Genomic DNA, 15,540 nt, shown 5'->3' on the forward strand with positions numbered 1-15,540 from the left:
TCGTCATAGTAATATGCATCGCACGCTTCGCAATATGTTTGCACATTAAATTAAAATAGCAGCTGCTATCACAATGAAATTGCTAATTCCTCCTTTCGTGTATGATGGTAATACTCATTTGAACTGTCAGGGCCATGGAAATGAAGTTCCCTTCGTCTGTAAATATGATTCCTTTCCATTTATTTCTCCAGTGCGCACGTTATTTTGCTTATGATGTTTTATTACCGACAGTTTCCTTTCAAGTTCCTTGGCTTTAATATATTCAGATTACTAACGTATTAAAATTTCTTCTGAGCAACGTCAGAATTCTGCGAATTTCCTCTTCGATTAATTAATTTCCACGTTTCATCTGTCTCAAATATTTCTAATGGACCGCTAATGTATCTACACAGATTAAAGCGTAGATAGACACTAATTCTAAGAACATTGTAAGGAAAGTTTAAGTGTGTTGCCATTTCGCCGTCCCTAATTCGTGATTTCTTTTAACAGATGCAAAGGACAACTGCAGTGCTCCAGCTTGCGAGTGCATATTATACCACTGCGACGTAATATTTGCATACAATCCACTGAATTTAGGGAATCCCGAGCATATCACTAAAAAAATATCCACCACTTTGTCCAACAGCGTAACATACTAACGTTCAGCATTGATTTGTATCATGGACCAGAACTAATTATCCTGAAAAAAGAATTCGGAACATGAATCCTTCAACTTCAGAAAGTTACAGCATCGTTGCTAATTGCGTGTAGAACCTAGAAAAGGCTGTACAGAGCCGTGGACAATAGAAATCGTTTCCTTGACTATTTAGCTATTCTCTCTTTTAATATATTCTGATAAACTTTTACCTGTGGCGGGCGCTGAGACACGTGTAAAACATTTACTCGATCAGCGCATCCCTTGGAATAAAACTCGACTAAAAATGTCCCAGCTGGTCCTAGTTACATCCGCCCACTTAGGGCACGCGTTTAATTGTAAGAGCGACAAACCGAGCCGCGCGTTTCGAAGAAATGGAAACTCTTCCCAGATAGGGCCGCGCAATCCGTTCACGAAATAATCCTGCCGGGTATTACCCTGTAATTGATTGTTGCGGTGTAAACGTAGCCCGATATCTGCTGATACCCAAAAACGACCGTGCGCCGTTTCAGAATGTCGATAAACATGTCCAGCCCGTTACCCGCCCAATCCTGCATTCCTCCCGTGTATTTGCGCGATGAAGGGCCTGCAGGCAGAGACAGCCGATACAGGAGGGATAGAGAGAACCAGGGACGCGGAAATTAAAAAAAAAAGAGGGGGAGGAAAAAGAGACAGAAAGGGAGCGAAAAAAAGGAGGGGGAGGAGTACGCGGGTAGCCTCCCTCTCAATTAACCGAATTGATTTTCCACTGCGGATTCAGGGCGGCTGCTGGCCGGTGAACAACGGTCCCGCGGAACGAAATGGATTTTTCGCGTGCGCCCCGGATTTCACGATAATCGTTTTTTAAATTCGAAAATTCGCCCGTCCGCGTCCTTTTTTAAATAAATCACGCTGCGCGAGAATAAAACCTGCCCGTGTGCCGCGCGCAAATACACGCTCGCCCCTGCCACCGCCTATTAAGCCCGAACAAATGCGCCTACGCTCCTTTGTCCGCGGGTACTCGGAAATGCACACGGCTAAACAATCTCACTTCACGCGGCCAGGTACGCGGGGGCACGTTTGGCTCTCACAAGGGAACATCCCGAACCCGGAAATTAAAAAAATTCCGAAACTTTGCGAATACGTAGGGGATTTCCTCCCGATTAGAACGCAATTTTTGTTCGCTGCCCAAATTCACTCGAAGGGGGTGGAATTAACCCCTGAAAATCTGGTTATTTTCTGATTTTGTGTTATAAATCGTGAACTGTAAAATATTTTTTTTTACCAAATTATAGATCTAATTAAAAGTAGTAACTTTTGTCTTGAAATTTTTTCCTATCTTTTACAGTTCGCGAGTTATAACACGAAATCGGAAAATTTACGAATTTTCAGGGGTTAATTTCACCCCCCTCGAGTGAATTTGGGCAGCAAACAAACATTGCGTTGTAATCAGGAGGAAATCCCCTACATATTCACGAAGTTTCAGAATTTTTTTAATTTTCGGCTTCGGGATCTTCCCTTGTCGGCAAAATTCAAGATAAGTACGAGTGTTGCCGCGTTGAATCGGCGGTTCCACGTGGAATTTAAACGCTTTCGTAGATAAAACGAAGGCATCGTCGCGTGAGATGCTGTTGTCATTTTTATAAGTTGCTGCGATGATGCTTTGCCAGAGCTTTTTAAATGTGCCCTTTTATGAAGAAACGGAATTAAGGTTCTCGAAATTTTTATCTTAATTTTGGTCGATTTTGCGGCGAAGATGCACCTGCAATTTTGCCTTTATCTCCTTCACAGTCGAAATGGAATTTCGTTTTATTGTTGAGCCGGGTTAATTTTTATTCGGTTAATGTTATTCATAGTAGACATTACGTTTTGTGTTAATAATATCGAACAAGAAGTTTCCCACGTGTCAGCAAAGAAGCAGCGAATATTAAATGATAGTCGATTATTTAATACAATAGTTTAATGTATGGTAACGAAAAATGCGGTGGGACATGCGTGCTTACATAGAGAAGTGAGCATCTTGAATTGGCACTAAATGTTGTTAGTTCAATCTGTTACATTAGATGAATAACCACACCAAAGTGAAACATAACACTTTCACTGAACTTGGCGTCTATCAGCATTCTTAACTCGATTGTATAACAAAACTATGCTGCTTACATATTCACAAATCATACTAAATGGCTCGATACAGTAGCACAAATGTCACGCGTCTGATTATTTCGTCAAACGACTGCGGTTTTATTACTGCTTCTTTATTTTACTGGCCAGCTTAAATGACTTCGGACTAAAGAATGCGGCAATATTCGTGTCTAAACGAGTAATTTCCTAAATGCGTACTAAAGCTAAGGACTTGAACAGGGTTAATTAACTCAATACTTCTCTGACAGGACACGTAATTAAGCACCTCTTTACGCACAGACTGCTTACTCGGTACAATAAAAACGTCTACAAATAAATCCTAAATTGCACATTATTGTTTTCCATTACTTCTTACTCTCTCGCATCTGTCTTATCGATATATCGCCTGTACGCGTGCATTCCACTTAGTAATTGTATTCCAAATATTAATGTTCGATCCTCGATGGAATATTTTTTAAAAGTCACCCAGAATTCTTTGACTTTCTCTTGCACACTGCACACGCGCCAAACGTCTGAGATACTAAATTTAAGAATAACATCAATCCTCTATCAGCGGGCTCGCGCGTGCCTTCGAAATGAATCGCTTTATCGGGGCAATTGCTCTTCCGCGCGGAAAATTCCATGGAAACGTAACGATTCAGTTTTTGCGCTATGAAAGGGGTCAGAGACGGTGGGCCAGAGTTCACAGTTTTTCGATGCACGCAATGACCGAAACCCCTTTTATTGTTGGCATTGTTACGCAGCACGGTTCATTCCAAACAGCGGAGCTTGTAATAGGTCTTCCATCACGGATTTATGAACGAAATTGAAAAGCCCTGTAGCCAAGTGAGGGGTCGGGGCGCCGGGGGAGGCAGAGGGGGGCGGGACACACGCCAATTTCCCGAATATCACGCGAACGAACCGCTCGCTCGCTTCGTCAGCGATTTTCAGAGGGGTTGGGGGGTGGGAGGGGCAGGGAGGGGAGAGGGGGCGCTGATTAAAACGACGGTTTTCCGATAAAAGCGCAAAATTTCCGCGCATTTCGCGACCCAAAACCAAGCTTGTTTCTGCAATCAACTGCGTTGCCGTTTCTCAATAACGATCGATGACATCAACCACAGTGAAGCTAAAACAGCGACAGTGGCAGGGGGAATTCACCGCCGATAACGAAATTATGCAACGACGAGAAATCGCCTATCGATTTGATTCTATCTCCTCGGCCCAATCTGAACAGCAACGGCCCCATAGAGAATGAAATTCTGGCTCGGTTGTTTTCGAAATTCCTATTCTATTTCTCTCCATCGCGATTTCGCTTGGATACCTTAGTCTGATCCTTCTCCGTGTTCCGAGAGAGCCACTCTTCTTGGAAAGCTCGCTATAAGTACTTATTAACCCCGCACTGTTTGCATTAAGCAGTTGGGCGTCGCAAACGATTTTGCAAGTGAAACGTTGTGTTCGATTAAGAAATTATTCTTCTAAACGAATTTGAAATTCATAGCAGGGGAGATTTTCAATTACAGTAGCAGCCTCGAAACTTTAAATTTCTAAGATTAAATACTTCCACGGCATAAATTTTTTTAGAAATATTTACAGTTTTAAGACTAGGGGCGGTATTCTCAGTCGCTAGTTATTCTTAACCCTTAACTGGTATCCTGGGGTCGCTCGTGACCCCAAGTACCCAAAGTTCGATGTTGAATTTTCGGTTGTCTAAGTTGGTAAATTGAATTTCTAATTAATTTTATAATAATAGTTTAACTTTCTACGCTTCTATTATTTTCTACATTACCTAAGAGGAAAATATTCATAGTGGTTGCTCTAGTGTCGACTTTAAAAATTTCTGTGTCCTTTTTTATTTGGGGTCTGCCACGACCCCAGTATACCAGTCACGTTTGCCAAAAACAGTATACCAGTTAAGGGTTAAGCAAATGCTTAAGCACGCGGCATCCTCTGCTAACCTAGTAGCTAGTAAAGGATGCCGAATGCTGAAGCATTTGCTTAAGAATAATAAGAATACCGCCCTAGGTTAGCGGCAAAGTGGCAACTTCCCAATGTACGCACAGTGAAATCTGCTTTTCCGAAAATTAGGCGTTTCCAGTGATTAAAATAGATGTGAATACATTATGCAGGGCAAAGTTAATTGTATATTAAATTTACCTCTGCCGGGGGGTGTAGCCCTCGGTAGAGGTAATTGAGTCGAACACAAGTACGTTATTATTTTTCTGATTTTTTTTTATTGTTTTCCATGTCCTGGATTTCGACAAACAACTTCTGTGCGTCGTAAGCATGCGGATGCGACATAAACAGTTTTTCCGAAGACACCATTTGGTACGTCATGCGACTGAGGACACTTGAGTATCTTCGTATTCTAACGATCTGAATACATCGCGCTGTACAATAGCAGTTGAAAATGTTAATCAGGAGAGAATATATAATAAAAGTATCTAAGGATTCAAACAGAGATAGACCTCGTATTGAAACGATTAGTGCGATCCCAGAAATAATAGAAATAATATAAAGTAATAATTCTTCTTCCCAATAATATGAAAATGAAACTAAATTTCCGGGACTAAATCATAAAGTGTCTCGAGATATCCGAACAGAAAAATAATGCCCTATTTGAAACCAGAGACACAAAACGCCTGTAACCGAACGGAGGGATCATTTTGCAGCGGCTGAAAGACAATGAGCCCTGTGATTCTCACATTAATCACTAAACCGTGTATCCAGCGACACTCCATAAATACAGTACACCGTTTACACCTAATCTGTAAATATCCTGAAAGATTTCTAAAAATCGTCGTACAGAATTAAAGAACCGACGTCTAAAAATCCATGCGTTCCATTACTTCCTTTCTCCCGACGAATTAATCGAATCCCGGCTGAGCGAAGCAATACATAAGCAATTAATATCGTTCTGAAATCTGAGCGAAGCCAGCGGCGCTAGGCGTCGAGCGACGAATTCTATAGCGTACGAATAAGGTGTTGCGAAGGGATGAAGGGTATATGGGGAGGGGGTGGGTACTACCCGTTAAACGGCAACGCGTTGTAATCGGTTTGACGATTTGTTAGGATCATGCCGCCAAGGAGAAGGCGCTGCAGACAATGTCGAGCATGTCGAGCGCCCAGATAGTATCAGCTGGGAGTGCGATACACAACAAGATGCCCCCCGCCCTCGTGGGGCCCCTTGCCCTTCACGCTTCCACCCCTGTCTCCTATCCCGGAGCGGTAAGTCCCGATCACGGGAAACCCCTTGGAAACAAATTTTTTCAGCGGCCTGTGATTCTTTTCGAAGGAGCCACGAGCTTTTCGGGGTGAGACGACGAGACACGGCGTGCTTACGCAATTAGCCGGACACGGGAAGAGAGAAAGATCGCGCTGCCTCCGCGGGCAGACAGTGCTCCATGCTTGCGCGCCAGGCGAATTCTGCAGCACTCGCGAGGGTCTCTGTAATCTTACCTCGCTAAGCGGTGGGGAAATACGCGCTAGATCGGTTCACACGTTCCTGATCAGTTAGAGGACGAACGATCGGTGTCTCGTCGTCTCGAGGATGGAGACTTTGATCACTTGCACTCTACGGTTTTGGCTTCTTCTTTGAAGTTCGTATCTGTTTTTCTAACCGCTTCGCCCTGTAACCGTTTAATCCGCTTGCGAGGGGGTGGGGGGTTGGGGGGCGATCGCAATTGTGTGGTTTGTCGACTGACCCGATGTTCTGCCGTGCTACAACGACACGATCGATGGCACTTTGCTTTTGCAAGCCCGCCTCTCAAGCAGCGAAGAATGTTCCTATGGCTTTTAGCTTCGACGTTCGCCGCGGTGTCCATTGTTGGGTGTCAATTAATCTGCGAAGCGTCTCTGGACCCTGGACGACGACGAGAGTTTAAGAATCATTAATAACGGTTGAGCGAGTGCGAATTTCCTTGAATTTATCATTTTCAATCGACGCTTCCTTCTCGCGTTTTATTGCAATATAATATTCGAGCCGTTCGGGAGAAGTTTGCCTCTTCGAGAAGGGAAACGAACGTACTACTTGGATTTCCATCTTTCGATTTGTTCCTTTCATTTCTTCTCTCTCTCTCTCTCTGACACGCACGCACACGCTCTTTTTCCCCCTCACTTTTTACCTGCTTCTATTCGCCTTTCATCGGTTCTTACCTTCTCGTCCGCGCTGCACTTCGCGGCTGTCGTCCAGAGAAGAGGAAAGAGAAGCGGAGAAAAGGAAGCATTTCTGCGGCTTTGACTAGGGGCTCCATCTCTTTCTTTTCTGTCTCTTAATCATGGAAGCTTGCGCGGCAAAAACTAACCATCCTCACGAAACGAACCCCCCTGCTCTCTGCTGCTACGCCCGTGGGGGCCCTTGTTGTGTATTGTTCAATTTGTCCGTCGCTCTATCTTTTACATATGTATCACCTGGGCATAAATACACACGTGCATACACGTATTTTATATTTATATATATACATATACGTATTTTTTTTAATATAATTACACGTTGCGAGGCGTCGTTGTGGCTTACCAAACTGTCTTTCTCTCTTCACGTAATACGACTACTGTTATTTCCCTTCACTCATGTTCGTATCTTAATCTTTTTGTTGTTGTTGTTGTTGTATTTTCTTTCGCTCCATTCTAAAGCGTCACGATTGTTTCTCGCCCGAGGGCTCGATGGCTCGCGGAGGAAAATGAGGTCTCTTCCTTCGCACGATCGCCGCGGTTCCCCGTCTCGAAGTCTCCGCCATGCGCGGTCCCGAATCTCGGTGAACCAAGTCCTCATGGTCGAGCCAACGTTGCAGGGTACTCGCGAGCACGATCGAGCTGGAAGACACCTCATTTCTTCTTCCAACAAGACAGCAATCAGCGCGTTCGAAACTTTCGGCAAACACCTCGGGGTCCGATGGTGTTCGCGGGGAACGTCGCGTCCCGCGACGTTCTCCGTGTCCCGGAGAACAACCCTCGGCCGCCCGAGATGTAGTCCGAAGCGTTTGAGCGCGCGAACCGTTCGGCTCATCGACGTTGCAAAAAGAAAAACAGATATCGACGTTTCAGCAATTCTGGCAGCCGGGTCTGCAGCCGGGAACGTCCCAGGATGTCAAGCCGTTCTCGCAGTCGGCGTACACCGGCAAGCCAGCGACGGCGGTCTCGAGCGGTGACATGGTCCAGGCCCAACCACCCCCGCCCTGGGAAGGACGTGCCATTGCGACCCACAAGCTCAGGCTTGTAGAGTTCTCGGCCTACATGGACCAGCAGAGAGACCAGGATATTGTAAGTACATCCGCGCAAAGTGGGACATTTTTGGGGCGAAACGGGCGCTAATGAAGTGAGAGGTGATCCTACGACTCAGAATTAGGGATTGCAACTAACCGGTGAACCTCTTTATGGAATTTAAGCTTCATGTTCTGTAGAAGAAGTGATAGAGGCGAGGGGAATCCAGGTTGTTTGAACTTCCGTAAATAAAATCTTGTTTAATATCTGTCCGTTGAATCTGAAGGAGGTACATGCAACTAGATCGTACCATTGCTGGGTCGCTTTAGCTTCTTGGTAAAGGGTCAGGCGTGTTCGAGCAGCGCTCGAAGGAAACCTGAATTACCCCATTTGCTTGACTAATCGGAAGTCCCACTGTGACATTAATGAACGTTGGGATATGTTTTCTTGCTTCCAGTACCACAAACACCTGTTCGTCCACATAGGAGGATCCGCGACCTACGCGGATCCGTTACTAGAGGCTGTTGACGTCAGGCAGATATACGACAAATTCCCAGAGAAAAAGGGTGGCCTGAAGGAACTTTACGACAAAGGGCCGCAGGCAGCTTTCTTCCTCGTTAAATTCTGGGCTGATCTCAATACGAACATCCAGGACGAGGCTGGGGCCTTCTACGGCGTGACGAGCCAGTGAGTGATCGAAATCTTGCAATTTTGTGCCTAAGGTTCCGTGGGGTTTACCCGTTAATAATGTATATTCGCGCTCCTCGACAGGTACGAGAGCAACGAGAACATGACGATAACGTGTTCGACCAAAGTCTGCTCTTTTGGAAAACAGGTGGTGGAGAAAGTGGAAACGGAATACGCTAGGTTCGAGAATGGCAGGTTCGTCTATCGTATTAGCCGCTCGCCAATGTGCGAGTACATGATCAACTTCATACACAAATTGAAGCACCTGCCGGAAAAGTACATGATGAACAGCGTCCTCGAGAATTTCACCATTCTTCAGGTACGATGCATTCGTGTCACCGTACTCTTTCTCTTCAGACACTGTGGCGTTTTGTCGTCTGTCGTAACGGGCATATGCGTTATCTATCGGGTAGTTCTAGTCGTTTGCTGGTGGAGGAATTTTTACAATTCTTCTAGTTGCTTGTGAACTTTAGTAAGCGGTGACAGTGAATATATTGAGTGTATGGCGGCTAGCCGCAGCATATGCGGCCGATATATCCGCTCTCACCGCACATGGAGGTAATCATACGTGTATGATGCGTAGTACTCACGCCAGTTTTTAGTCTCTATCTTATAGATATATAATTATATGTTACGTTCTGTTATTACCACCCCCTGGCAGAGATTCATTGTAGCTAACAGTGTTTTCGAGGAACACATTATTTCTTCAAGCGTATTTGGTTTTAAATACAGCCTGCGTATATGTAAACAGATGTGTGAAAATAAATGGGGCAAAGGTGCATATCATTGGTTTGTTAGTGAAACTGAACTGAAGTCCTTATTTCTTAGTTTTCGGTAAATGCAAATTTAAAGTTCAATCTATTACGATAAATCAGATGATAATTGAAAACTATTGCAAACTGTTTTCCCATATGGATTTTTATTGATCTGTTGTTGTAGAAGACTTAGAAAGTAATGGCAGTCGTTAATCCGTGAGGATTTTAGGATGGAATGCTGGATTTAGTTAGTTTTACCAGCAAGCCATAAGGTTCCAATCACAGTTGGGCATTAAGTAAATAACAAATTATTTAGATAAGGGATCAAATAAAAGTTACTTTAACTTTAGATTATCTATTTGGTGAATAAAGTTAATTTTTTTATTCGTCGAGCGTTTCAACTTCAGCGCCGAATAAATTTTTCATCATTAACTTTAACTTTCACTTTAACTTTAACTGTAACTTTAACTGTAATTTTAACCGTAACTTTAACCATAACTAACTTTAATTTTAATTGTAACTTTAACTCTAACTTTAACTTTAATCGTAACTTTAACCGTAACTTAACTTTAACTTTAATTTTAATTTTAACTTTAACTTTAACTTTAACTTTAACTTTAATTTTAATTTTAACTTCAACTTTAACTTTATTCGACGTCAAATAATTCTCTGGCGCGCGTTCGAGCGAGAACTCGCTCTCTGGTTCCAATATAGCCCATCAAGATTCTATGTGTTTACAATATCTTTAGTGGCATTACTAAGTAGCGACGGCCATTTTCAAATTTAAATTTAGGGAGGAAAGATCGTTAGGCAACTTGGAGGTGTTAATTAGTAAGACAGTTATTCCGCAAAGATGACGATTCGGTCCAACAATTGGCCGAGTCGACTCTTCTTCTCTCGGTAGCTTTGAAATTGCATTCTGCAGAGTCGGTTCGATACAACAGAACTATATATAGTCAGTGCTCCTATAAATTAATTAACTACGGTGTTTTACCTTGGTTGCAGGTTGTTACGAACAGGGATACGCAGGAAACGTTGCTGTGCACGGCATACGTGTTCGAAGTGTCGACGTCTGAACACGGTGCGCAACATCACATATACAGATTGATCAAGGACTAGCCTGCTTGAACCTGCTCGCCATGCAGCCATCCACCCCCATCAGTGCCTACCATCACATAAAAAAATCATCCATACGCGCATACACACAGTCACACACAAGGTACATACATATTAACCCTTTCGAAGTGTCGTGGTTACCCTGTACAACCACGATCTATTCTTTTATCTCGTCTGATATTCATTTTAATCACAATACCATCAGTATCGGCAAAGAAATGATATTTATGAACAGCGAATGCAGTGCTTACACGTATTACGTATCGTAACATACGTATTTTGATTTTAATCGACTTGCACGTCAGAAAAGTGTACGTTACACGCCTTGGGTTTCCTTTTATTAATTGCAATTGACGAACGACCTTGAGGATTTGTCTTAAATATTCGCTTCAAAGGGTTAAGCGTGAATACATGATTGTAAACACGCTGGAATTATAAACATCCCACATCTACATTTAAAAGAGTTTCTATCGAAAGTGTTCCAATGTATGCGTCGAAGCGAAAGGTTTTAATAATGGTACCAAATCTTGTGAGCGCAAGTGCAATATGTTTCTTTTAACCACAGATATGAAACAAGCATTCGGTGAATAATTGCTATCCAAAATTCAAGATACGTTTAATTGCCATAAATCTGAATTAAATGGCACGCTTCAGTCAGCATTCGCGAACATTTTCCGCGAAACTTCTTAAAGAGAACGTGACACTCGCGCACACATACACACACATACACATTAGAAGTACTGGCCAGCCCGAGCTTGAGTTTGATTCGAAACTGAAAAAAAAAGTTGTAATAAGTAATTGGTACGCGTGTTTTAATATATCATGGAAAGGACTTCCTGCACGCACTGCAGGAAGTACGTTCCAGACTTTGGAATTGTAAATTTTATATTGAAACAGATATAATCGTATATATTTTATGAATATTCCGTCATTCACTTACAAACGATCGAAATCGTCGCGGTTTTAATAAAGAGATATAATTAAATTAAGTTAAAATTGACAATAAATTTGGTATGAGAATGCGTCGAGAATAGTATATGTACCAAGAAGAAAAGGGGAAAGAAAACGTAAAAAAAAAAAGAGGATAGAAGAAACAGACTCTGATCTCGGAAAGGCGTGGTACCAACATAATTTAGTATTATAGTTTTATTATTAAACTAGGAAATAGATCAGACAAGACATCCACACACAGATATACATATATTACATATAAAAATATATATGTTAAATATTAATGCAATGATTACAATTTACATTGTTATAAATGATCGTGTATAAAGTTATCTAAGTGATTTCTAAGTTTTAAACGAAATGGAAGTTTAATAGAGAGGTATGCCATTATGATTTCTTAAGTCTCCTTGGTTACATTATCATTATTATAATTTTTTTTTTTAATTATCAGCATCGAGCAAAGTCAAGAATAACATAGTAAACCATTACACACCTTTCCTTAAGCTTTTCGTTCTAGTACTGTTTTCGTTTTAGCTATATTTTGACTAACGGTAAGAATTTTCGCTGCAGAGCTTTTTAATTCTCAATGGTCAGATAAAAGAAAAAAAAAAAAGGAAGAAGAAGAAGATTGATCGCTTTTACGTATTTTTAAAAGGCAATCTTTTTAATACACCTACAGTTGTGCAAACCCACCCACTCTTAGGCAGCGACACTTAGATTAGAGGGATGTGTTTGTATCTCTTGTAATCACTTTATTTCGTACTATAAGATCTTTCTTTTCTATAGTTCTTATGCGAATGACTTTCTTACTTAGCGTACTTCGTTTTGTTTTTATCTTTCTACTACGCTCGTACAGCGATGCGTCTGATTACATTGATTGTACGCGCTAGATACGGATAGTATCCATCAAAGAGAGAGAGAGTCGAAGCAAGCGGCAGAGATCTCTGTCCTTAACGTTGGTAATACGATCTTGCAGCTTTCCGACCGTCGGATGTTAAAGTTCAAGAATGTAAGGTACACCTGTTACTTCGCCTTGATTGTTGTACCACTTTCATGACGGGCAACAACGTAATAGCGTGATTCCGTTACAGCTCTCTAAATTTCAGCATACTTTTACAGAGTTCGTGAGAATCTTGCTTGGTAATGTGTTTTCGTACTTAATATTGTATCATTTCGACGCCGAATACATGGACCACAAAAGTTTAACGCAGAGATTCTGTTTCATGATCACCGTGGCAATTATTTAAGAGAGTAGAGGACCATTGTCCTGCGATTCATTTTATTTAGTCACATCTCTCTCGCAGAAACTATATGTGTAAATGCACAGGAAACTTTTTACGTATTCTTTAATCTGATCAATTGTGTGTTCCAAAACAGTACTTGCCTACGCGGCAGTGACTACTAAGATATACAGGAAAGAATCATGTATACTTTAAGAAAATACTAGTAATACTTACTGTATTCTTACTTTAATTAACTTTTATGCAACAAGTGGCAATGTATTTTGATCTCTCTTTTAGTCAGAAATATGTCGCTTTTTATTTGGGGTGAGAATTGAATTTGCTAAGTGATCGACTGAATAACGAAGGAACTTATATTTAAAGGATAACATATGTGACTTTCGTTCGATAACTGGCAGCTTTCACGATTTTTACTTATTGTTACCTTTCGTTTTTTTTTTTTGTAATAATATTGTTTTTACGTATTATATACTATACATTGTAATTTTGCTAAATTGTGTGTATGTTAAGGTGGAATTGGAACCATCGAGATGTCCTCATGGAACGTTGTTTATCGAGCCATGTTACTCTTTGTTTTAATAATTACGATGTTCAGTGGTCAGGGGGGAAAGGCAGGGGAATATTGTCAAACAATGTAAAGAATTTCAAGGAATAATAAATGCACGAGTCCGGACTCATTCTCTGTAGAGGTTACTTTGTTTTAATCGTTTGTTAACTGGAGACACATCTCATGGTTTCAAATCGACTTATAATGAAACGTTATTATTGAGGCAACAACAAATTACGCAATATTTTTGAAAGATACTCAACTGTCGTTTCGGTTATGCGAATTTTTATTTCATGGAAAAAGAATGGGAGGAGCATGAAATCGAGAAAAAGGAGCACCGACACTAATATTATTAACATTAACGAGTAATGATTTTAAAGTAAGCGAATTACATTTATAAGGAAAGATTATGAAAATATATATTTATCTATGTCTTCTGTGAAGATAGAAAATAGCACTCTCTCACTCTATATTGATGATATCAGAAAAAAAAAATCGAAATCCAATAAAGATACAAACGCAGAAGTAGATTAGGAAAAAGGAAAAGAGGAATTCGCACTGTACACAATATATGATACGATCGATGATGAACCGAAATTTGTTAAATATCTTTGTACATATTTATATGAAGATCATCAAAAGAAAAGTTCCAGTGGCTACGTTTGTGTATTGTATGAAGTCCTGAGAGAACAAAAGTTGATTTACTTGTAACTCGTGATTCGGACCTGATATTTTTAAATTGCAGCGCAAAAATTTATCGTCCGTATTTTCATAGAGAATTATCTGCTACAGAGGTGGTTATATAATTTAAAGAAAGTTCTATTTGTCACGCGTTTAATGTTATAATAGAAATGCAGTATATTTTAGTAACAACGGTTGTAACTTCTAATTTAATTCGGGATTGACTTGAATTTCTAAAAATTGTCGTGTCTCTATGAAAACATTGACTACAATCTTTATAATGTATTATTAAATTATTCGCGATAATGAAAAATTCGATTCTATTTGAAAGTTGTATTTCTTCATATCCTGGAACTGCCATATCAAAGAATTGAGCTTGATTATAAAAATGATTGAATGAAATATTGATCAGAAAGAATGGGATCTACCTGTATATTATCATAAATAAAACGAAACGAGGATCAAAGTAGTTGATTTAACAAGTAAATAAAGAATGAAATGATATATCATTAAATTAGAGGTTTAAAAATATAATAGAATTCAGTATATGTACAGTATTTGAAAAACATGTTTATAATTTGTATGGAAAATAAATAATTGATATAAAAACGAAATTGTACTTTTTTAACTGCCCATTTTTCTGAATACATTGTACCTGTTATATATTTAAATTGTAATAAGTTTCGCTGCATTTGAATTGCTTTCAAATATAAGCCTCAGATTTGTTTCAATAGTATTATAGAAGTTCATACATACAGTAAATATATAAATAGTATAAACTTATAATATGTAGTATATGTACAGTGTGTTTGGCAACAGGCATTTTTAAAAAATTTTAAGGGATGACTCTATATGCCAAAATAAGACGGAAATGAAGAACGATGAAATTGCGTTTAACACTCGGCTTCCGAGTTATTAATTGTTGAAAATACGCGTAAAATGCATCTGACGCGAGGGATTTAGACTACCGTTGGCGCGCAGTAGTATCGAGTTAGCTAGTTCAGCTATGGCGAAGTCAGTAGTCTAACAATAAAGGTCGATTTATATTATCCATTCAGACACGGAACGTCACGGAACGTTTAGGTTCACACAAATATTGTTGTGGGTTATTGGATACGAATGTTTATATGCAGCGTCGCGATCAGTTACAACACGTTACGCTTCGGGCATACGACGATCGACATTCTCGAAAAGAATGTTTTGACTGAAACGGTACTTACGTGACTGAAGTTGTCGGAACGTGTTTAAACGGAGACTCGTATGATATGTATTTAGTTCAGGCAGAATCTGAAACGATGACCCCTATACAAGAGATATATTATTCTGACGCTCGTTGCCTGTCGTTGCCGAATGTGAACTGATGGTATAAACACTACATCGTTGTTGTCTGAACCGAAACGTTCCGTGACGTTCCGTGACTGAACGGATAATATAAATCGACCTTAAGTCCCTCATTTTCAACAATGAATAACTCGGAAGCGGAGCCTTAAACATAATTTCATCGTTCTTGATTTCCGTCTTATTTTGGCATATAGAATCACCCCATAAAGTTTCTGATACCCGTTGCCAAAGACCCTCTATATGTTACTATGTATTCAGTGGCTATCACTATAGCCAAAAGAAACTGTTCGT

General features: G+C 40.5%; 1 protein-coding gene across 9 annotated transcripts in view; it reads left to right on the forward strand.

The window, feature by feature from the left end:
- Scalloped (TEA domain transcription factor 1 homolog scalloped) overlaps nt 1–14,522 on the forward strand; it is a 189,553-nt gene extending 175,031 nt beyond the window's left edge. For 8 of the 9 annotated variants that reach the window (XM_076815558.1, XM_076815561.1, XM_076815555.1 and 5 more), the window contains 5 exons: nt 5,804–5,959; nt 7,775–7,990; nt 8,388–8,617; nt 8,702–8,936; nt 10,378–14,522. In XM_076815558.1, the coding sequence (XP_076671673.1) occupies nt 5,804–5,959; nt 7,775–7,990; nt 8,388–8,617; nt 8,702–8,936; nt 10,378–10,491 (951 nt within the window). In that variant the 3' untranslated portion in view covers nt 10,492–14,522. The remainder of the gene's footprint in view (nt 1–5,803; nt 5,960–7,774; nt 7,991–8,387; nt 8,618–8,701; nt 8,937–10,377) is intronic. The other variant, XM_076815563.1, reaches the window with a different exon arrangement.
- The last annotated feature ends 1,018 nt before the right edge of the window (nt 14,523–15,540 follow it).

This window comes from Andrena cerasifolii, chromosome 6, assembly GCF_050908995.1.
Source record: "Andrena cerasifolii isolate SP2316 chromosome 6, iyAndCera1_principal, whole genome shotgun sequence".
NCBI lineage: Eukaryota > Metazoa > Arthropoda > Insecta > Hymenoptera > Andrenidae > Andrena > Andrena cerasifolii.